Below are 24091 nucleotides of genomic sequence, written 5' to 3'. Positions count from 1 at the left end.
TGATTAAATCAATTGGTATTAATAATAATAATAATAAATAATAATGCCTTTTATTTAAAAGCGCCTTTCAAAACTCTCAAGGACACTGTACAGAGAGAAACAAAAATAAAAACAAGACACATAAACAGAATTTTAAACAAAAATAAATAAAGGAATATGATTTTTTTTTTGAAAAATGAAATAAAATAAAATACAATAAAACAGAGTTTAAGAGTCATAAAGAAAAGGCTATCTGAAACAGATGGGATTTTAGCCTGGATTTGAAGAGGGGCAAAGAGTCAATATTGAGTCTATTAATTTCCCCAAATAACTGTTAGTTTGACATTAGCTTGGAACCCCTAAAAGTTCTCAGAGCAACCTACGGTACAGGTATATGTGACAAGTTGGTTCATGCAAGAGCCATATTTTTTTAATGGCTCATCAGAGAACATTAGAACCCAAATGTTGTTTGAGCAACCTTTGGATTGCCAAAGCCCTTGATGTTCTCTAAGGAACTTTCAGGTTCCCCCATGAACCATAACCTGATTGTTCAGAAAAGTGAGGAACATTCAAATTCACATTCAAATCTGAAAGTTTGATAAAAATGTCCTACTATAGATCACTGTAGACCTACAGTATTGACACCACTCTTCTTTGATGTGTAGTTTTCACTGATGCAATGGTACACTTGTCATCTTTGTGGTCATTAAATGTCTTATATCATCATTATCTAAAGAGTTCACAATGTTTTATGAACTCTTTAGATAATGGTGATATAAGACAATATAAAATAAGACCATTTAAAAGAATTTAATATAATATAATATAATATAATATAATATAATATAATATAATATAATATAATATAATACCTCCTGTATTCCTGTGTTGGACTGAGAAGGCCCTGGGTCAGAGAGATCAGGGTTGGACACCTGTGAATATCAATAGGCCTATCAATATCAATGGATAACAATATTGCAGTATTTTCATGATGGTCAGAAAAGACCATTACTAATTACATGATTTCTGCACATTACTGTACAGCAGTATATACTGCTGTACATCAATGTACAAAAATGTAGGTGTTTTTTCTTTAACCTATTCTGAAAGTGCTCCTTTTTACCCGAGTAGGCTATACCACCACCAACTTTAGGAGGAAGATTGTGCACGTCCAGGAAAAATGTGCAGCAAAAATGCTGATTATAATGCTAGAGAAGTCTGTACACTTGAAATCTTTTTTTATGCGTTTTATTCCATGGCAGAAGTACATTTCAAAAATTGAGATCTAAAGAATCTGAAAAAAAGACTTCAATGGTCAAAACCGAAAGGATTTCAAGGAAGGAATTCAAAGGATTTTCAAATACTGTCTTGTGTAGGGTAGTACTGCATGCGCACATTTGCATTTAAGAAGTTGGATAAAATGAATAGGCTATCCAGTTGCAGGTGCTCCACTCACATGCTCTAAATACTAAACTGGAGTTCAAAGCTTGCGATTGTCTACTTATGATTCGGCATGAACCCCATAATAATCCGTTTAAGGTGATTGCATGTCTTCAAAAAGAGGTTCATAAGCCAAAATCCTGACTGTGAAAAATCAGGTTTCTAACAGTTACTTGGCCAATTGCAGTAACAAACAGATTATGAATTCCATTTACATGAACACTTGAATAAAGCGATTGCTGTAAATAAACCATTTATGCATATCATGCATGTAAACACACTCACTTTTATCAAGACCTATATTAGTCATAGTAAACATAAAGCAAGGGGAACTATGGAAAATATCCTGCAGCCTTGTCTAAATAGATTGTGCTTACCTGCACATTGCAATCCGCCTTCTTTGCAGTTGTGGTTAGCCTGAACTTCTGACTCCTACAGTACAGTCAACACATTTTAACAATGTTTACAGTAATGTCATCAAGTTGTGGTCGTACAGATACAGGACAGCTGTAAAAATACAGTAGATGTTGTGGCAAAAAGTATTTGTAGTAAACCATAGTAGAGATCAGGCCCGGAGAGGACCCTTTTCTCAGTCCGGGAATTTAATTCAAATTCAGGCCACTCAGATACGGAGGACAAAATGCACGCCTCCCTCTTAGCATCTGACTTCCCAATTGGCTAGGCCTATTATTAAATGTAACAATTAAATTAAATGTAGGCCTAAATATTTGAATTAAAGGATTTATCCGGAGTTGGAACAAATTTGCCTGTTTTTTGCATGTTTGGGATGAAATACAGTCACCCTAGAGCAAAATCAAGGCAAAAGGATGCGTTTTGAGAAAGTTTGATAATATCACGTTAGCCTCGTTAGCCATATCAGCTATGCAATATGAAAGGTGTGGGCATCGTTTTTCGGCGGTTACACACATTTCAAAAACACAACATTTTAAAGTCTTGCACAGCTCAAAACAACGTCACACTTACCTCGTAATATGTTGAGGGTATCCACACATAAACCGAAGTGTCCAAAGTCCTTCATGTATTCTTGAAAGGTCTGCAGAATGTGTTTTGTGAAGCTACTACCTTGAGAATATCTAAATTACGCTCAAGACAACTATTTGACACTAAAGCCCACCAAGTAGATTGCCGAGTGCGTCGCACCATCAGCTATGATTATTTCCATAGCGAGTAACCACAGCTGATGGTGCGACGCACTCGGCAATCTACTTGGTGGGCTTTAGTGTCAAATAGTTGTCTTGAGCGTAATTTAGATATTCTCAAGGTAGTAGCTTCACAAAACACATTCTGCAGACCTTTCAAGAATACATGAAGGACTTTGGACACTTCGGTTTATGTGTGGATACCCTCAACATATTACGAGGTAAGTGTGACGTTGTTTTGAGCTGTGCAAGACTTTAAAATGTTGTGTTTTTGAAATGTGTGTAACCGCCGAAAAACGATGCCCACACCTTTCATATTGCATAGCTGATATGGCTAACGAGGCTAACGTGATATTATCAAACTTTCTCAAAACGCATCCTTTTGCCTTGATTTTGCTCTAGAGTGACTGTATTTCATCCCAAACATGCAAAAAACAGGCAAATTTGTTCCAACTCCGGATAAATCCTTTAACTATTAAAAAGTAATGTAGGCTTCATAGGCAATCATTGATTAAACAGTGGTTGCCTGTTTCATTTGGTCTTATTTTGATGCATTTTCAGCAATTAGGCCTAGTTCATCTTAAATCCTGCTACCCGTTTCCACTGTTGTCCTGGGCTCCATGCCTACTGCATTCTGCATACAGCCTGTCCTTTCATTCACTTAGGCCTATTTGTTTACTTATTTAATTATGGCTTTGTTAAATCATCTACACGTTTTACCCTACACATATCATGGTTTTCTTCTGTAGACTATGCCATATTTTATAGGCCTATCGTCATAAACATCTATTTTGACTAACTCTCTTCCTCTACCTGACCCTACTCCTGCCCTCATCTGGATCATCTGCTGCGCTGATGCTAGAAAGCATTCCATAGGCGAAAGAAGACATTTCATATTGAGTTGATGTTTGCGCACCTGTGGAAATGCTGCACGCTATAACAGCGAGACGAAATAGGCTACAGTTGCAGAGCATGACGGCGACTTTGAAACTGTCTATCAAAAACGGCAAATGTAAGGATTCCGTTCGTTGAGGATACACACTGCAAGCACGGGATGTAGGAGAACGTGTCTGCATGCATGTATTCGTGGCATTGCAACTTGAAAATGGAATAGATTCCCGCGGTCGTGAAGGGTCTCGGCTCACATTACAATGAATGGTCATTCGCTGAGGGATTTCACGATGCTGATTCCGCGGATAGAACGTGCAAACTCTCCAGTAATTAATTTTTAGAAAGACAACTAAACTGTCCCTGTGCGCGCGAACCAAGAGCAATATTGATATAGGCTACAGCACTTATAAATGATTTAAACAGCGTGTTTGACGTGCATTTAATAACAAATAGGCTATTTAACAACAAATGTAATACCCCCTGTGTAATATAGCCATTGCGCTAATAACTGATAGTGCGCGCCGGTGGTAATGCAAGGCAATGCGTGATGAAGAGTTTGGCAACTCTCTTCATGAAATGGAATGTAGCCTAATGTAAAGCAACACGTTTTCGGTTCTTCTATGAAAATAGGAATACACTTCAACCATAGCATAGGCCATAAAGCCTACATTGTGACGTTTTAAAAGCTGACAGTAAGTTGACAGTTGATTTGACATTGCAAACATCGCCACGTTATAGCCTATTTGCATAGGCTATCTAATATGTCTATTGCGTCAACCTGTGCGCGCTGGTGGTATGCTACAAATAAAGCATGATGAAGCGTTTGGGAATCTGTTAATCAAAATGGTTAACTGGCATGTAAAGCAACAAGTTTTCGGTTCTTCTACGGAAATAGGAATGCACTTTAAAGCATAGATAGGCCTAATCCTATAGCCTACATTGTGACATTTTTAAAAGTTGACAGTAAGTTGACAGTTGTGACAGTTGCAAACGCTCGCCACGTTATAAGATAATATTCATAACCAGGCCAATTATCTATACCTCTTTCAGTAACCTACCAGTTTGTCTTGAGAAAATGTCAGTTAATTTGACACATTTGGCTGCTGCCACCGCCGTATCTTTTTTTTTTTTTTTTTTAATTTTAGCCCTCTTTCTGCTTTCCATCACTGATGCTCTGTTTCGCGCCAGTGTGATTTAAAAAAGACGAGTTTTGGGCCACACCATCTGAACACATGGGAGGGGTTGGGGGGAATTATGCTGCTTACATGGTAGAACCACAGATTTTCTAGGAAGGGGCTCTGGACCTATTTAATCCACTACGATGCAGCTGGCGGTTGCAACGTAATTGATATTAATGCAAGAACAAGACACAATAAAAAATAAAAAAAAAGTTAAAATGAGTTGTCGCCGTGGGCCACGTCGATGGTTTGGGCCGGGAAAACTCCCGATCACTTTAATGTCCACCCCGGCATTGGTAGAGATGCACAGGATCCAAGATCCGGTTCCGGATCCGGCAGGATAATAGGGCTTTTCACAGGATCCGGATCCGGTTCCAGGATCCAGGATCCGGTAGCCGAGGCTTTTCAGTCAAAATAGTTTGAGACAACGTGATAAAAAGGGCCCACGTGCGTGAGTAGGCTATGTGTTTCAACCCTTTCCTAGGATCCGGTATCCGGTTCCGGATCCGGCAGGATCTTAAGCAGTGGATCCGGTATCCGGCAGGATCCTAAAAATCAGGATCTGGTGCATCTCTAAACCATAGTAATGCAATATGAGTTTACTGGTGACCTCTGGTCTGTTGCTTACCTTCAACAATGACAAGCAGCAGGAGACCAACGTTGTAATGTATTAAAGCGTTATGTTGTAGTGGTGTAGTACTGTGATAGTGCTTAGTGAAGTAATGTAGTAGTATAGTACGTGTAGTACATCTGGTTCGTCCGTTACCTCATGAAAAAGTATTTGTTGTATAGTTATGTGAGTTTGCTGGTGACCCTTGGTCTGTTGTTTACCTCCAAGAAGTAATGACGAGCAGCAGGAGAGCAAAGTTGTTATGCATTAAAGCTTTAATGTCGTAATAGTATAGTGCATATTGAAGTACGGTAGTAGTGAAGTACATGTGTAGTACGTCTGGTTCGTCTGTGACCTCATGAAATGTCATAGTAGTGCAGTACTATAGTACATACAGTATGTAGTAGTATGTGTGTAGTACGTCTGGTTCGTCTGTGACCTTACCTCCAGCGAATGATGACCAGCACCAGGAGACCCAGAGCCAAGCTGACCTTCAAAACAGGAAACAAAATCATCCTGTACAGTGCGGAGTCTGTAAAGAAAGACATTAACTCATGACCACAAGTTAGCAGAGAATAGGCCATACAGTATTTCTATCATTACAAGTTCACAAATATTTAAACTTTTTTCACTACAATAAGACAGATCAGTAAATTATGTAAGAATCAGCATCTGTCTTTGCAACACCAAAAATGTTGTAATGTTAGCAGTTGACAGGTGGTCCCTTAAAAAAACAATTTGGAACAAATTGGTCCTCGGTCTGAGAACCAAATGGTTTAGTCTAAGATTCCTGACCTGGCATGGAGATCAGGACTTGAGTTGAGTTGCCCTTGCCCAGCTCATTTCCTGCCTCACAGTGGTACTCTCCGTCCAGACCCGACTCAAGGGTGAAGATGAGGATCATCCCAGTTCCCACGAACACAGTGTCATCGCCAGCGCTCCTGTACCAGGTGTAGTTCTCCACAGGTGGGTTGCCGTCACTGCTGCAGGTCAGAGTCACCATGTCGTCCTCTTTCATGTCACCAGGGGCACTGATTGATACTGCGGTCTGCCTCGGTCCATCTAGAAAAAATAATCCACAGAATCCACAGTTGGAGCCTGGAGCCTGAGGGAGCCTGTTGGGGCAATCCTGCAAGGACCAAGGCTAGACCAACTCACCAGGCAAAAATACTTTTAGGCTACTGATAATTTGGTGTGCTTGGGGGAGTCACAGGTTGTGACATTGTTGCGAAATATAGTATATCACTTGATCAATGTGATATTGTGCACAACTATTTCATTGCTTGCATGACTGACTTGAATGTCTAAAGTACATAACAAGTGATGGTATTTTTCAATAGTAAAAGGTTTCACACATTTTAACACTTCAGTGTACTTTACCTTACGATCAACTCTAATGTACCAACAAAAGCATATTCAATATCTGACATAATTGTGTTTGCTAAATTAATTTGTATCTGGGAAATGAGACGCTATCACAAGGGACCATAACGTGACTCATACATTTACTTTCATGATTTAATTGTTTGTCACATTTTATCATTATTATTAATTAATATTTATATGCAGAATAAGTTTCATTTCTTGTATACTGTACGTGTTATTGTATTCAAATAAAATTATATTTCTCGATAGTGCTTTCACGGGTGCCATAGGCTTTTCATTTAATTTTTCAAGTCGCTTGGACCTCGTGCAAGGCTTACAGTGCATCAGATTCATCCTTGAACAGAACAGGACAGGAGTATGAATATGTACTCACAAAGACCATTTCAGTTTCATAAACTTACATCTGACATTGAGAGTACGTTCAGGTGAAAGAACCACGCATATACAGAGATTCAACAAAGAAACTGCGAATGCAAATTAAAATTCTTTTAAACTGATGATATTAAATCGGCTTAGATGACGCATGTAAACTTGGTGAATGTGGCATCATGTAATCCAACAGTACTCACAGAGCACATCCAGATGTGTAGTGCTGGAGGTTTGGGTCCCATATTTGTTTTCTGCAATACAGTAGTAATGGCCGCTGTCCTCAGCTGTGATGTTGGTGATGTTGTAACTCCTTCCTCCTTGTAACCTTGAAGATGAAGGTGTAGACTCAAGCGTCTTTAACCAGGTGTAGTTGTGCACAGGTGGGTTGGCATCACTACTGCAGGTCAGAGTCACTGAGTTGCCCTCTCTAATGTCACCAGCGGGACCGACTGACACTGAGGTGTTTTTTGGTGCATCTAAAATCAGCAGTGAAAGAGCTGTAAGTTAAAGTCTGTATGCTGTAAAGTCAGTATACTGACGTATTATACCAGAAGGTGACTACTATAGTACAAGAGAAATGAGCATGGCAAGTGAATAATATTATGATTGATGTACCTGTCCCATTTCAGCACAAATTCTAATTGCTATCGTTATTTTATTATTAAAGGCAGATATGAAATTACTACATTCTATGCAGTAGGCTGCAATGCATTAACCTTGAAACAAAGACATTAGGTTTGAATTATGTATGTTTAATTATTTTAAATCCTGAAAACTCACATTGTACATTTATTTGTACTTTTGCAGATGTGTTCTGTCCCATTACATTGCGAGCCTCACAGTAGTACTGTCCACTTTGCTCAGGGCGGATGTTTTTAAACCTGTAAATCTTTCTTGATGAAACATTTGAAAACCGGCCTAAACTACTGTAGTACCAGGTGAACCGTGGTGACGGGAATGCATCACTGCTGCAGGTTACATTCACAGAATCCCCTTCCTTTGGATCACCAGAAGGATCAACTGATACCACAGTCTTTCTGGGGCCATCTGTCAAAAATATTTATTTTTTCACATTATTATTTCTGATTTACATGGACAATAGCATTACCAATGCAAAACAGATACAATACAATTGCATTTGTCCACAGTGCTTTCACGTGTGCCATAGGGTATTTTTAATTTAATTCTTTGAGTTGTTTGGACCTCGTGCAAGACTTACTATGAATGATTCATCCTCAAACAGAAGAGGATTATGAACATGGAATCACAAAGAACATTTGAATTTTATAAACTTACATCTGACACTGAGAATACTTTCAAGACTCTTGTGTCCTTCAACAGCACAGGAGTAGTTTCCTGCTTCTCCAGGTGTAGCTGACTTTATGGTCAGGGTGTTACCAGTAGCTGTGTATTCCTTTCTAACAGGCTGTGAGTTCTTGTACCAGATGTAGGTGGGGTTGCTACTCAGACTGCAGGTGGTGATGCAGGTCAGTGTCACTCTGGATTCCTCATCCACTGATGCAGGATTAATCTGCACCTGCAGACCTGCAAGACAACGTAGTGTTTACATGAGTTTAGTTTGCAAAGTTTAGTGCCTGTAATCTTCTAAAATCTTATTTAAAGGGTATTGTAGAATAAGATTAGTCATCTTCTTTACCTGTTACAGAGATGGCGACATTGACCCCAGCCCACCCTCCTTCTTCTTTGGTTGTAAATCTGAATCTATAGTTTCTGGTGTCATCACTAGTCAGGTTCCTAATGCTTAGAGTGTGGCTACTGCTGTTACCAGTATACGTCACCCGGCCATTTGTGCTTAAATTGTATTCCATTTTGTCATCTATGAACCAGAATGTCTTAGTAACTGTGAGGCTATCAGGGTATGAGTAGTAGCTGTGCAACTCCACTGAGGAGCCCTCCAAGGCACACACACTCTCTGGGTTGTACGCCACACCAAAGCATTTAAAAACACCTGAGAGAGAGAGAGAGAGAGAGAGAGAGAGAGAGAGAGAGAGAGAGAGAGAGAGAGAGAGAGAGAGAGAGGAGAAGGAGAGAGAGAGAGAGAGAGAGAGAGAGAGAGAGAGAGAGAGAGAGAGAGAGAGGAGGAGAGAGAGAGAGAGAGAGAGAGAGAGAGAGAGAGAGAGAGAGAGAGAGAGAGAGTCTGTGTATGAGCATGAACATACACACAAGCCACAGCAACTAGGCAACCATAATGTGCTATCTGAAGTACATATTTATGTTCTTATCTAAGATAAAACATGAGGATACAGTCAGTACTCAGGACTTTAACACAAAAAGCAGCAAAAATATAAGGTACTTACACACAGCAGGTGATGGGTGATCCTCATGTCCTCTTACAGCACAGGAGTAACGGCCAGCATCCTCATTCTGAATTGAGTTTATGGTCAGGGTGTTGCCAGTAGCTGTGTATTTGTTGGTGACAGGCTGTGTGTTCTTGTACCAGATGTAGGTGGGGTTGCTACTCAGACTGCAGGTGGTGCTGCAGGTCAGTGTCACTCTGGATCCCTCATTCACTGATGCAGGATTAATCTGCACCTGTAGACCTGGATGAACATATAATGTTCACATGAACGTCTTTCACAACATGTTGTATTTGCAGTCAGGTAAAGTTTTAAAGGCAATTAAATATAATGAGTTTACTCATATTTTACCTGTAACATTGAGACGGACATAGGACCCAGACCACCCCCCTTTCGTTTTGGTTATAATCCTGAATCCATAATCTGTCATATCATCAGACTTCAGCTTTGTGATTCTTAGAGTGTGGTTACTGGAACTACTACTATAGGTCACACGGTTTTTGTAATGTTCAGTTGTGCTCAGATCAGTAGGTGTGGGGGAATGTTGGAACCAGAATGTCTCTGTAACTGTGAGGCCATCAGGGTATGAGTAGTAGCTGTGCAACTCCACTGAGGAGCCCTCCAAGGCACACACACTCTCTGGGTTGTAAGCCACGCCAAAGCATCTAAAAATACCTGTGTGAGAGAGACAGCGAGAGAGAGAGATGCATTATGAAACCGAGGTCTTCCTGTGCAGCAGTGCTGTAGTCTACTTTTCTGAAGTGGGTATACTGTATATTTGTGCTTTTTTTGAGGTGGGTATACTGTATATATTTGCCCTATTCTAAATAATGGATCATTCAATTTTAAGTGGGTATACTGAAATCCCTGAAATTTAGAAGTGGGTATACTCCGTATACCCGCGTTCTACGTAGACTACACCACTGCTGTGCAGTCAAGTCTTTGGTAACATCTCTGTTTCATATTCGGTTTCATATTGGAATATTCAATCTAAAAGAGGCAAAATGATGAATCCTCAGGGATGTTTATCACAACAGGACGGAGCCGAGAACAATCCGGCCATAATTTATAATGCATAGCACCCAGAACTACTGGGAACGCCACAACATTGTAGCCTTCAAACTCTCCGCCCCCCTGCTACCCCAGCAATCCTGCAGTAAGTCAGGCTCATACATGCAGAAAAGGAGAAGGGTGCATAGGCAAAACACACATGAACTCAAAGACATTAAAGGGGCATTCCACCGGTGGAGACATGAATATATATCGTCGGCTTGCTACCAAAACCGCCCAAGTCCGATTTTGGGGTTTTCGGAAAACAGGGAAAAACTAAATTTCCTAGGGGGCGCCAAACACCAGTGGCGGTTCTAGGAAATCTGAGACCCAGGGCAAAGAGCAATTGTGAGTCACCCCTAATAATTTTGGTCAAAAGATTTTTTGCAGAACTTTACTCATCTACCACTTCTGCATCCTCCTGTCATCCTGTCTGTGTCATTGGCCCATTACAAACAGTACCTGTCCAAGATGTTAATGTATTAATTGAAGCAAGTCAAACATGAAAAGCCTTCTAAGGAAAACAAAACACTTTAAAATAAATTATTTGATGCAGCACAACAAGAACAATGCACTGCACATTATTTTGATAGTCATACTATTCTTTTTATTTTTTACTCCAAACTTTAATCCTGGAAATGGTGAATGACCGATTTTTTTTTTGTAGGCCTTGTAATAGTCTAGCATGCTGGTAAATCTCATATCTGCCAACAGATTTTCACAGTATTCTTTTACTTTCTACATTTTTAGTCATGTTAATTTTCAAAGTAAACTTTCTTTGCTTTATCATCCAAATTCAAGCTCTCTGAGATACTGTCATTGTGCCAAAGCAACTGCCACAACAGTAATACTATCATTGATCACGCTAGGACAGATCCAGTTTAAAGTGTTGTGCAGAGAAAGCATAGCAGTGGCGTCCAATCTCCATGTTGAGGGTCCATCAGTCATGGTGGAGGATAAAGGGGTGGGGCACTTCTTTGGTCCTTGTACCTCCTCACGAACGGTCTCCTCCTTGTTTGTCATCTTTGGTTAACTTCTGCTCTTCTCCATGCTCATAGAACTGCCCCACCCCCCCAACCTTGCCCATGACAGAGGCAACCTGGTCATAAAACTGTGCCCCGCCCACTTCAACACCATGACCGTGGCATTCAGAACATGGTGTGGAAGCACTACTGGATTCCTCTGTAGCAGTGTGGGATACCACTGTCTTTAGACATATTATTGGGAATACAGCAATATGATGCACAAGTGACATCAATCCAAAAGTATTGATGTCTATATTATGTGACAACATGTAAATGTATGAAATTATAGGCTGTAGCAGCCTTCTACGAATCTCTTAACTACATCAAATAAAGCACCTGATTAATGAATGCTATATTTATTTTGTATAGCTTAATTTTTAAGGCTACAACCATTGTGTGATAACAGGAATATCTCAGACACTGATGTCTAAGGATGAAGTTTTGACACATGGCCATTGTCTTTGAAGAGAGAGAGAGAAAAACTCTTAACAGATGTAATTATACTGCTTCTTCTTGCCCATGTCAAGTTGCCTGCATCAAAAATGGCTAAGTCAAGTTACCCAAGTCATTCACATTGGCAGAACAATTGTGCACAGGGCCCTAGGATGAATAGATAGGGCCCCCATACCACCTGCCAAGGTCATAATAGGGCCCCTACCCCTGCCACCTGCCGGAGGGCCCTAGGTCTACAGGCAAATGCCCTCCTTGTCCTCCCTATAGCTACGTCCCTGGTCATTAATTTTCTCATAGGCAGTGTGTGACTTTATACATACAGATTTTTGACTCTGGTGACTGCTGTGAGTGACCAATGACCCTGACGGAAAGACAGGGTGATGCAGCTGTGGTAGGGGATTAAGTTTATGTAAAAATCTCATTTTGACAAAATTCGGACTTAGGCAGTTTTGGTAGCAAGCCGACGATATTGAAAGTCGGTCATATATATAGTAGAATAGTAGCATAGATTTCTAATTTGGTGCCTTCTTGGCCGAGAAAAGCAGAAAATGACTTTTTAGTGCTTGTGGATTTGTGACAACAATCCCCATAATGCACTGCAATGCTCAAGTTCCACAGGCCACACCCAATTATTTGGGACTCTACGCATCATCCCTTACTCAGCTTGCAGGCAATGTTGCCAGATTGGGCTGTTTCCCGCCCTATTGGGCTGCTTAGGATGGCCGTGTGCGGGTAAAAATGGCATTTAGCAGAAAAAAACGCCCAATTTCAGCTATAGAAATCAACAGAATTGGGCAGGATTTTGGGCTGGAAATCATCAGCCTCATCTGGCAACCCTGCTTGCAGGTGCATCACAGTGGGACAGACATCACTGGAAAGGAGAAGCTGGAGCACACTGCAGATTAGTTTTCAAGACTTTATTTTGTGCACACACGCGACCAACGTTTCGGCGTTGCTACACCTTCAGAGTCAAATGATAGCAAGAGAGAGACACGCATTTCAAGACTTGACATTCACAGGTGATGCCACTTGGTTTGGCTAAATTGGTCTCATCTCATTGCAGGTAATTGACCCCACCCCCCAGCACCAGGACAAGATTGTAGACAATTAGACAGCTTATCAACTTCCCAAAAATAAACAAAAAAGTGAAAAAACAATACACAAAGAACATTGTCAATGAAACCACAGCTACAATTATTAAAAGACCACAGCCGCGATGCTGGAGCAATTTGTTACAGAAAGTAAGACATATTGTGTTACTCATTTATGCCCTGAGGCTCAACTGAATTTAGAGTATGAATCCAAAATGCCTTTCTACGAAGCCTCTCTGTCTAATTGTCTGCAATCTTGTCCTGGTGTTGGGGGGTGGGGTCAATTACCTGCAATGAGATGAGACCAATTTAGCCAAACCAAGTGGGATCACCTGTGAATGTCAAGTCTTGAAATGTGTGTCTCTCTCTTGCTATCATTTGACTCTGAAGAAGGTGTAGCGAAACGTTGGTCGGGTGTGTGCACAAAATAAAGTCACAAAATATGCAGTGTGCTCCTAGCCTAGAAATCTAGACGCCCCTAGTGGCCGCAAAATGAATTGCTATTGGGGTTTTTGGCGCAGCCAGGCTAGTGTGCTCCAGCTTCTCCTTTCCAGCTATGCCAGTGACTTACTGGCAGTGTTGCCAGATGAGGCTGATGATTGCCAGCCCAAAAAAATGCTCAAAACCCGCCTGGAAGCACTAAATCCCGCCCAATTCTATTGATGCCTATGGGAAAGATTGGGCGAGTTTTCCTGCAAAATGCCATGTTTACCCGCAGACGGCCATCCCAAGCAGCCTAACTGGACGGGGAAACAGCCCAATCTGGCAACACTGCTTACTGGAGCCTCATTGCCAGTGATTTCAAAAGCACTGGGACACTGATCTGTGATAGGTCATTTAGAGCATTAGGTCCAACCCCCTATGGACGGAGTTGAAAGGGTGGTGAAAAAGGCTTGTAGTCTCCACAGAAATCCACCTCTCTTTCACTTCCTCCTACAATGATGCAAAATGACGATTTTTACATCATTGTAGGAGGAAGTGTTAAGAGGTGAATACGGATTTCTCCTGTCTCAGGGGGAATTGAGAGAATGTTGCATGACCATTCAAAAGTATGACTGGGTGTCTAGCAATGGAAAGCCTAATGCAAAATGGGTGGAGTGTCCCTTTAACACAGTGATATTCTCCAGTAGCCTACACATTGTTAAAGCTTATATTGAACCCACAACCTCACTGCAATTCTGGCTTGGATGCAGACACGCTGTTAAGCTGTGCATCAGATCTCAATTTTGTAAGAATACCACATCCAAATTGTGTAGTATGTGTAATCATGACACAGCTGAGCCAAATGTTTCCAAAGTGATAATATGATTGGTAGTCATTCTTGGGGCACCTGATTTTTGAGTTTGTTAGAAAATCTGCAGCCCAACAAATTACACACCACCAGGTTATAAGACATCTGAGCTGGTGATAGGTGGTCCATATAAATCACTATCATCTTAACAGTAAACTGATGGAAACTGTAAATGAGATCTGTACTCAGGGCTCAGGACTCAGGACTAAGGATAGCCATTGTCTCTTGAAAAAAAAGATCATTTCAGCACAGTTGTAAATACCAGTAAAATGTTGGTGTCATACTACAAAGTCAGGAGTATGACCCCCACCCCACCCAATACATTCAATGTAACGTTGAGCCAAATCTGCCCCCCACCCCCCTTAGTTTCAGTGCCTGTACTTACACACAGCACGTGATGGACGATCCTCTTGTCCTCTCACAGCACAGGAGTAACGGCCAGCATAACCATTGTTAATAGAGTTGATGGTCAGAGTGTTGCCATTGACTGTGTGTTTGTTGGTGACAGGCTGTGTATTGTGGTACCAGATGTAGAGGGGGTTTGTGCCAAGTTTGCAGGTGGTGCTGCAGGTCAGTGTCACTGTGTCTCCCTTATTCACTGTAGCAGGATTAATCGATGGTGTAGGTTTCACCATCAATAGAGCTGAATGAAAAGGCATTCAAAGTTCAGTTCACCAAAATCTTAAATAACGCTTAAATAATCTTTTCAAAAGCATTTTAAATTACTTTTTTACTGTCCCTTAGAGATAATTTACATGTGGAGATACAGTAGTATTATCCTCTGGATTTGCAATCATTACATGAAATAAAAAGGGTTTATTGATCTCTGCTATCCACCATAGCATCTTTAATCATTCCATTTACCTTGACAGTTGTCAGATATCGCTGTCAATTCAGCCAGAAAACCTTAAAAACACACACACGCATGCACGCACACACACACACACACACACACACACACACACACACACACACACACACACACACACACACACACACACACACACACACACACACACACACACACACACACACACAATTAAGGACACAAACAAACGCATGCGCGCACGCGCACACACACACACACACACACACACACACACACACACACACACACACACACACACACACACACACACACACACACACACACACACACACACACACACACACACACACACACACACACACACACAGAATATGTTCATAGTGAGAAAATCAAACTGAGGTAATCAAGGAAACATGAGGTTATTATTGACCACATTAGTGTCATTACCTGATAAAATGCAGAAGAGTGCTGTTCTGAGAACAGCGGTGCCTTTTGCCATTGACATGACTGTGTCAACCCGCCTGAGGGAAAAACAAAAAATCATGCCACTTCATCTCTCGCAAACATATCACAATCAAACCACACACAACAGTGAACATGTAAGCTTCATGTAAGCTTACTTTTTATGCGAGTAAGCTTATACATTATATATCCTAATGTTTTAAATGTTCTTTCACTCTAATTTCTTGCCATATTTCTTTCTTGTTTACTTTCTTTTTGCATTTCTTTTTTGTGAAGCACATTGAGTTGCACCTGTGTATGAAATGAGCTATACAAATAAACCTTGGCTTGCCTGTATAACGAAACTAATATTACTCACCCATAACCCTGTATACTTCTGGTCCCTGCACTAACTTGGTCATGCTTGTATGCTCTGTACAGTAGACCTACTGCTTTTCTAAAATCTAAAATTGTATTGGAACTCTCAATTTTCCACAAACATTATGTTGTTGTGACCCATTTTTGTTACGCTGTTGGAAAGTGGTATTTTAATGATCAAAAATATAACCATGCATTTGATAGCATATACGTATATACAGTAGTACGTTTTTCAACAGCATTTGCGTTTCAACTGGTGAGAGCGAGTATTAACAATGTTTCACCCTCTCTTCGACATGACAATAATTTATGCATTACTGTATCTTCACTCAGATATGTGACTGGCAATAAAACATGGAAATAATAATCCCACATTTATACACCATAGCTCTGTGACCCACCTTTGAGTCCCAACCCACCAGTTGAGAAATACTGCTGTAACCCCCGCTACCCCCCCTCCCCCCAACTCTGTATTTGCTCTTGGTGTAAATGCATCTTGTGCATTTTATTCACAAGAATTGCAGTACTTCTGTGCAACTTAGGGTCTCCGGGTGACTCATTAGACACACGTGTCCATTCTGCCCAAGGACCACATGCCACTTCGTCTGAGCCGGCTTTGGCATGCAGTACCGGTAAGCATCACAAAGTGGCAGTGTAGCACCACTTATGTGACCATCAGCTCACCCCTCAGATCAATCACGAAGGGTCATTCTCAAAGCCTAGGCCAGTGTCCTTCCAAGTATATCAGCCTAATTAGTCACGCCAAGTGATTGGATACCCTTTATTAGTCACACCCAGTGATTGGATATTCTGTAGAGTTCACCAAAAAGTATCCAATCACTGGGCGTGACTAATCAGGCTGATACACTTGGAAGGACACTGGTTCCGGTTTCGTAATCTGTGTTCTTTCACGTAGTGTACCAAATGGAGCTAACGCGCTAACTTGGATGTAGTAGCATATGTACAACGCGCCTGGAAACTCATCAACGAGCAGACCAGGGCGATATACTCTAAATTGTAAGCAAGAAGTGCATTGTTGCTTTGGAAATGTCAGATGTGCTCCATTTGGACAAGGATTTGCCCAGAGCTCATTGTTTTATAGTTAGCCAACAGGACTCAATGGTGGCCAACGTCAGGGCGCAGGGGCATACGCGTGTGTTTCACAAACTATCCAATTGGCACCTGAAAGCATGTTGCCACTGTGAATGCTCATTAAGGAGTCTATTATTGATTGAGGAAGGCATTGTTGACTATATTTATCCTAAGTACGATATGGAAAGGAAATAGTGCAGCGCCGCATTTTTGGTCTCCAAACTAAGGGTCCAGACTCAGTGGATTACCGTGCTGCCGCGTTAAGGTTATGTTGTGGGGCCATGAAAACAACCCCAGTGACTGCCATACAAGTTGAGATGGAGGACATACCCTTTCACCTCAGAAGGGATCAGCTAGCTGCTGTCTACTGGGTGAATCTGAAAGGCCATAGTATCGAACACATGAGTCAGTGTGTCTTAAAACCTTGTCAAGAGAGGCTGAATGTGAATATTAAGAGCTATGGGTGGACTATCAGTGACAGAGTGAGAGACTTGAGTGTTCATGATTTGAAATAAGCCCCACAGTTTTAATACCAACGAAGCCTCCATGGGTTTTGGAGGGGGTGCCGACTGATTTGCTGCTGCTGGAGGGAAAGAAAGATCATGAGCTGGATAAGTACCAGGTTCAGGGGTACATAAACGAAAGTTATGGAGAAGAAGTTAAAATATTCACAGATGCGTCCAAGCTGGATGACCGTAAAGTTGGTGTAGCATTTGTCATCCCTGAACTTAGTGTTGAAATGAGCAGGAGAATAACTGACAATCTATCTGTCTACACAGCTGAGCTATTAGCCGTATGGCTTGCATTGCAGTGGGTGGAGGAGAATAGACCCGAGAGGGAAGTCATTACCTCAGACTGTAGTTCAGCACTGCTCAGTATCAAAACCTGGCAATCTAACTCGAGACAAGATGTGGTGTCAAGTATAGCACAACTCTCCTATGTACTGTTGAAAGCAGGTGTAATACTTTCATTTGTTTGGGTGCCAGCCCACATAGGGGTGGCAGGAAATGAGCTAGTGGACAGCTGTGCCAAGAAGGCTGCGAGCAACACCAATGTAGAGCTGGAAGTGGACTACAGTAAGTCAGAGATAAAAAGCATAGTGAAGCAAAAAATGAGAGGACGATGCCAATCCTTGTGGGACAGTGCAGAAATAGGAAAACACTTGCATGCAATCACTTACATGCAATCCGAAGCAAGGTAGATAAGTGAAGAGCATCCAACAGGAGTAAGGGAGAAGAGGATATAATGTCACGGATGAGATTTGGGCACACTAGGCTAAACAACACCTTGGCAATAATGAAGAAACATTCAGATGGAAGATGTGAGGGTCTAATCGTACTCCCCCACCCCCCCCAGTTTAGGCATTAGAATAGGTCTCTTGCGTCCATATCCCAGTCCAGCAAGTGGCGGTAATGCTGCTTTTACGCTAAGCTGCCAACCGCCATAAAAGTCAAAAAGAAGAAGAAGAAGAAGAAGAAGAAGAAGAAGTACCGTGCTGCCTCCTACTTCTAAGAAGCTGAATGCAAACAAAGACATTTTTTACTTGATAGGAGACATTTCAACGAGTTTGCCAATGTATGACATTACATGTAAATAAGGTTAGAGTGGCCAAGAAAAGTCATGAAGATCACAGTGGATTTATTTTGAAGAAAAAATTACTAGATTGGTGACTGGTTGTTTTGACTGAATTTTCAAAATATTTGGCATACACAAGCCACAAACGTCAACAGTGAGAAGGTGGCGCGCCAGTAGAACGGCAAAAAGTGGCATGGGGTTAATGCCTCTTTTCCATTGCCGTTTTTTTTGGTAGGCCTACAGCTTGACACAGCGCGATTCGACCGCCACTTTTTGTTCTATGATTGAGCTGTGTCATGCCCAATCAAAAAAACAAAAAGTGACGGCTGAGTCGCGCTGCGTTGAGCTGTAGGCCTACTAGAAAACCGGCAGCGGAAAAGAGGCATTAGGTACCTCCCATGAACACAACCATTACTATTTTGAAACACGCATGTAATACATTTTACTTCCTCTAAAACTGTGCATGTAGCCAAACTGTTCATATGTAGCCAAGAAGAACATTTTAAAAGGGAAGTCGACATTAAGAACTAATTAGAATGCAGCCCTGAGATGTCCACATGGGTCACTGGACGAAAGCAGGCAAAAACAATTTCCTCTTTTCAAACCGCAAGGGATATTTGGTGCCAAAAATACACATATACCAAATACACATATTTCATACACCACAGTACACCAACCAGGGCTGAAGTGGGACCAAAAAAACAGCTCTGACATTTGGCACAGACCAGCCTCTCACACAGCCTCCTGTTTATTCATATTGTGATTGAATCCATATTAAAGATGAGACAACACTATTTTTTTTACTGTGTACAGAGAGATGGCACAGTCTCACATAGAGCTTAGTGACATCACAGCCCCGACAGTTCGCACTGAGGATGGCCGAAATGTGTATGCTGACATGATGGAATATGAAGTAAACTGACTTCTGCAAAGAGAGTTCAAACGACTGAAAGTGTTAGGACAGAAGGCCTATCATCCCAACACGTCACTTTTTCGAGTCTTGACCAGACTTATTGACATAGGACTCAAACCCGTCCCCTTATGATCACATAAATACGTAATGTGGGCAGGTATTCCCTCAGCGTCAAAAATTGTCGGCTGGTCAAATGGGGTTGGAAATTGATGTGAGGGATGTGAGGACTGAGAATGTGCTGAAAAGTGACATTTGGTGTATAAGAGTGGAGTTGATTATTTTTATTATTCCTGAAGGCAATTAAGGTGTCTAGCATCTTATATAAACACAAAAACCCATAACCATTTTTGCACATAGCCTAAGACTACTGTATATCACATCTATGAGTGAGACAACACTCTCTTTCATACCACAAGCTTTTAAATAAAAATAGGCCTACACATGTGTGCCATGTTAGCCCAATAGACCACAACACACCAGCCCTGAGCAGGATGAGACCAGCAGAACAGAGCAGCACACCACCAAACTTCCTCTGTTAAACAGCAAGAGATATTGCAAACACTCTGGGGGAAAAAAAATGTAAAATGCACGTTGTGTCCAAAAACTGTTTTGGGAAGTTGAAAAAAAATCTTTGTAAAATGAACATAATGTACAAATAGTACAAATTTGTTCATCTGCTGCCGCCCTACAGGTTGGCATGCTACATGCTACCACAGCCGGTTCACATACAGCCTCCCCTTTCACTAGTCGACCCATGCCTGCAGTTCACCTAGGGGGCGCTGTCGAGAGAGCGCAGCCCATTCATTCTGAATGGAGCCTGCACTCCTCCGTTGACGCCCCTAGAGTACAGTACCACCTGGAAAAGTGGCGAACGGAGCACTCTCTGATGCTACATGCTAAGTGAGGTCACAGCCCATTGAGGTCCCTGCAGGAAAGCAGGCCCTCTCACACACACGCCAAAAACAATTTCATCTTTTCAAGCAGCAAGGGACATTTCATGCTAAAGTACACATGTGTTAAATACACATACTGTACGTCATACACCACAATACACCAACCAGAGTTGAAGTGGGACCAAATGTAGCTCAGGCATTCTTGCCACAGACCAGTCCCTCACACAGCCCCCCTATTTGTTTGAAATATTAAGATTGACTTGGTCCATAATGTGCATACAGCGTATTAAAAATGGATAAATGGGCAGGCCTCTAAGGGGGTAAAAAAACAGCAACACCGGGCCCTGCCGTGGCCATCCGGTAGAGCACTTGCCTGCCATGCGGCTGACCCGGGTTCGATTCCCGGCCCGGGTCCTTTGCCGACTCCTACCCATCTCTCTCCCACTCATTTCCTGTCCTAATTAAGTTGACCCCCCCCCGCCTCCCCCTAAAAAAAAACAGCAACACCGGCAGCAATTAACAACAGTGTCGTCCACTGAGGACTGCAGGCCTGGGAAAATGCGCTGTATGCCAGATTAGCAGTCCAGCCCTGACACCAACATGAGCAGGATTAAACACACAGACTCCGCCTAAAACAATTTCCTCTTTTCAAACAATAATGGACATTTGACACAGTCTAAATAAACGTGCGGGATTTCAAAAAGCTATTTTTGAATAAAAACCACAACACGCCAGCCCTGCGCAGGATGAGATCGGCAGAACAGAGCAGCACACCACCAAACTTCCTCTATTAAACAGCAAGAGATACTTTAAACTCTCTGGAAAAAAAGGTTTGTAAAATGCACATTATGTACAAATACTCTTTTGTGAAGTTAAAACTGTGAAAAAAGTAAAATGCACATTATATACAAATAGTCATTTGGATTTTATTCATCTGTTGCCTTACAGGTGGGGAGTGGAATTGAATTGAATGGTCTCTCATTGGGAACGACACAGCAGGTTTACATTTTCCAGTGTTAATTCAACACTTAAGTAATGATACACAGGGCAACTGTTTGAGTTGCTGGTCAACAACATGACTGGCTCTTGATTTTCTGAAGAAGTTGAGTTAAAGTTGTCTGCTACTAATAAAAGTGTAACAGGCTAATGATAAACTGCCCACATTTTGTGAAATCGTTGCCGAGAAACATTTGTCTGAACGTTGAGGGTGAAAAAAAGGGAGTGTTTTCAACAGGTTCTCAGCTTCATGATGGTACATCTCTGTTGTGGCAAACTGGCAATGGATGTTCTTGAGAGAGATGCACCATCATGAAGCTGAGAACCTGTTGAAGAGGTTTGAATCTGCAAGAACTATTCCAGGTACTCAAAAACTACACAGCTTCTGCCCATTGTCAATGGACATTAGGCCATTTTCCGCATTCAGAGAAGGAGTTGAAAGAGTGAGCTCAGTAAAGGAATGTGTTACATTTTCAAGCATCAAAGGGTATGTTGTAGCTGTATATGATGGCAACTGGTGGCTAGCATGTGTTGAGGAATGTATGCTGAGCACTGGAGAGGTGAAACTGAACTTCCTGCATCCTCATGGACCATCTCCATCCTTCACTTTTCCCTTCAGACCAGATAGACTTGTCATGGATCATCAGGATGTGCTTCTGGTAGTGGAACGTAACTGCAACAGAACGTACTTATACATTATCTACAAAAGACACAGCTGCTGCTTCAAATGCACTGGTAGAGTACAAAATGAGAGTGTAGCCATTGATTATCTCTTTAAAGTACGGTAAAGGGAAGATGACACAGGTACACAGAGAAGGAATGTTCAAACATTCACATATCATCATTTGGTGTGTATAAATGGACATCTGCCTTAGTTTCTGAAACCTGGGACCATGGAAGCTGACCATTTTTGTTTTGTTTTTGTTTTGTCATGTGATGCTACTATGGTATTACCATATTATTAGTAAGTGGTCTGTATGATGCCATATTTGTGAGTCAAATTCTCTCTGAAATGAATAAAGAACCGAACACCAGCATTTGAGGTGTTGCTAATGACGTTTGGACAAGGAACTGGCCATTTTAAAATATAGTTTTTTTAGATATTCAATTTTTAATTTATCATAATTCATATTCTGAGAGTTGTTGTATTCCAAGCTGATTGTGTAATATGTAGAGCCAGAAAAGAGCTTTCAAACAACACCACAGGCATCTTTTTGTGACTAACACTGACTGATATATTCAAGGCTGAATGTATAGTGTCCTACCCTCACATGTGAACCTTTCCTAGTCTGTTTCTCCCTTAATATTAGTGTCAGATTCAAACCAATGCAGTTCTGGGGTGCTACCTTGCTACTAAAAAGGCACACCAAGTATGATTGAAATCCGGGTCGGTCGGGTCCCAAAGTGTCTGATTTCACGTGAAATGACCCTTGCGCATTAGGTTTAGGGAGGGGGGTCTAAGGGTATTTTCATACAGTCCCCTTTAAGTGAACCGGACTCAGTCCTCGGTAATTGGACCAAAAAGTGAACCAACAGTGAGTATATTACAAAACCAAGACCAGGTACTCTTTCAGCTGTTATGGCACTCCTCTTTTTGATCACATCACACCCAGTCCTCTTGAGCTTTCCTGAAGTGATTACACCTACATTATGTCAGTCACAGGTGTAACTTGTTAGAGTTCTTCAGCGAACCCTACTGAGACCACGTCAACAATTTCACTTTTGATGGGGTACGCTTTGGAGAGTTAGGTTTAGGGAGGGGTCTTTGTCTAGACTATATTCAAAGGGGCAGGTATAGTCTCAAGGTCAAAAAATGTTGGCTGGTCAAATTGATGTGATGTAAATCCTCAATGGCACATACAGCATTATCAGCCAAACACATTATAGACCAGTGGTTCTCAATCTTTTTTGAACAAATCCCCCCTTGGCCTCATCACAAGCCTCCTAACGCCCCCCTTACCTCATCATGAGCCTGACCACGCACGCCTTAGGAATTGAAAAATTAAATGGACTAATGCCCCCAATGGAAACTAAGCCCCTCTCCTTCTCAACGCCCCTCAAGAGCTCTCCAACGCCACCTGGGGGGCTGTACCACCCCCGTTGAAAAACACTACTGTAGAGCAACCAAGAGATGGAAAGACCCAGCTGAGTGATGAAAAATATGATTTACTCACCGGCTCAAATTTTGAGAAAGCAAGCTCTTCCAACACGCAGCCTCAACTTCTTGTTTTGTCAACCTGCAACATTTCGGTTTTTTTGTTTGTGGTTTTTGTTAATATTTAGCTATAGCCTAGTAACTGATAGTTATTAACTCAAAGTTAGAGTGGCTGGTCTCACGCAGCCCTGCAGAGAATGACCGTCTGTCACACTGTGTGTAGCATTCTGGGAAATGTTCTGGCTGATGAGGCTGCTGAGAAAAGTGTTAATGTCAGAGTTAAATAGAAGAAGTAGAAGAGCGGGAAAGTGGTAGTATGGAGGAGGTGTTAACTTTAACATAGATGCTACGTGCACTTCTCTCTTTTTGCTGCAAACTAATTTTAACCTGATGCAGTGAATATGTTGTTTGACCTTTGGCGTCTGGAGCGACGTATACAGTACGCTGTATTCAGAATCAGGCTCTTGAGATTTGAGGGGAAATGTGGGTATGTTAGAGCTGTATGAACACATTCCAATGCACAATGAGGGTCCTAGCTTTTAAAAGCATTTATTTCATGTTTGTATGTGCTTCAGAGG

The 24091-nt window shown here is 41.6% G+C and overlaps 1 protein-coding gene across 1 annotated transcript in view; it reads right to left on the bottom strand.

Annotated features, from left to right (window-relative positions):
- LOC134456684 (vascular cell adhesion protein 1-like) overlaps positions 1–23681 on the bottom strand; it is an 80106-nt gene extending 56425 nt beyond the window's left edge. Inside the window, exons 1-6 of the mRNA XM_063208144.1 lie at positions 23533–23681; positions 15518–15591; positions 15106–15147; positions 14627–14884; positions 9683–10006; positions 9332–9574 (exon numbers count right to left, since the gene is read on the bottom strand). Of these exons, the coding sequence (XP_063064214.1) occupies positions 9332–9574; positions 9683–10006; positions 14627–14884; positions 15106–15147; positions 15518–15575 (925 nt within the window). The 5' untranslated portion in view covers positions 15576–15591; positions 23533–23681. The remainder of the gene's footprint in view (positions 1–9331; positions 9575–9682; positions 10007–14626; positions 14885–15105; positions 15148–15517; positions 15592–23532) is intronic.
- Between the last annotated feature and the right edge of the window lie 410 nt (positions 23682–24091).

The sequence above is a fragment of the Engraulis encrasicolus genome, chromosome 1 (assembly GCF_034702125.1).
Source record: "Engraulis encrasicolus isolate BLACKSEA-1 chromosome 1, IST_EnEncr_1.0, whole genome shotgun sequence".
NCBI classification, from domain to species: domain Eukaryota; kingdom Metazoa; phylum Chordata; class Actinopteri; order Clupeiformes; family Engraulidae; genus Engraulis; species Engraulis encrasicolus.
Note: the sequence above shows the minus strand (reverse complement) of the source record. Positions and strands in the feature narration are given on the sequence as shown.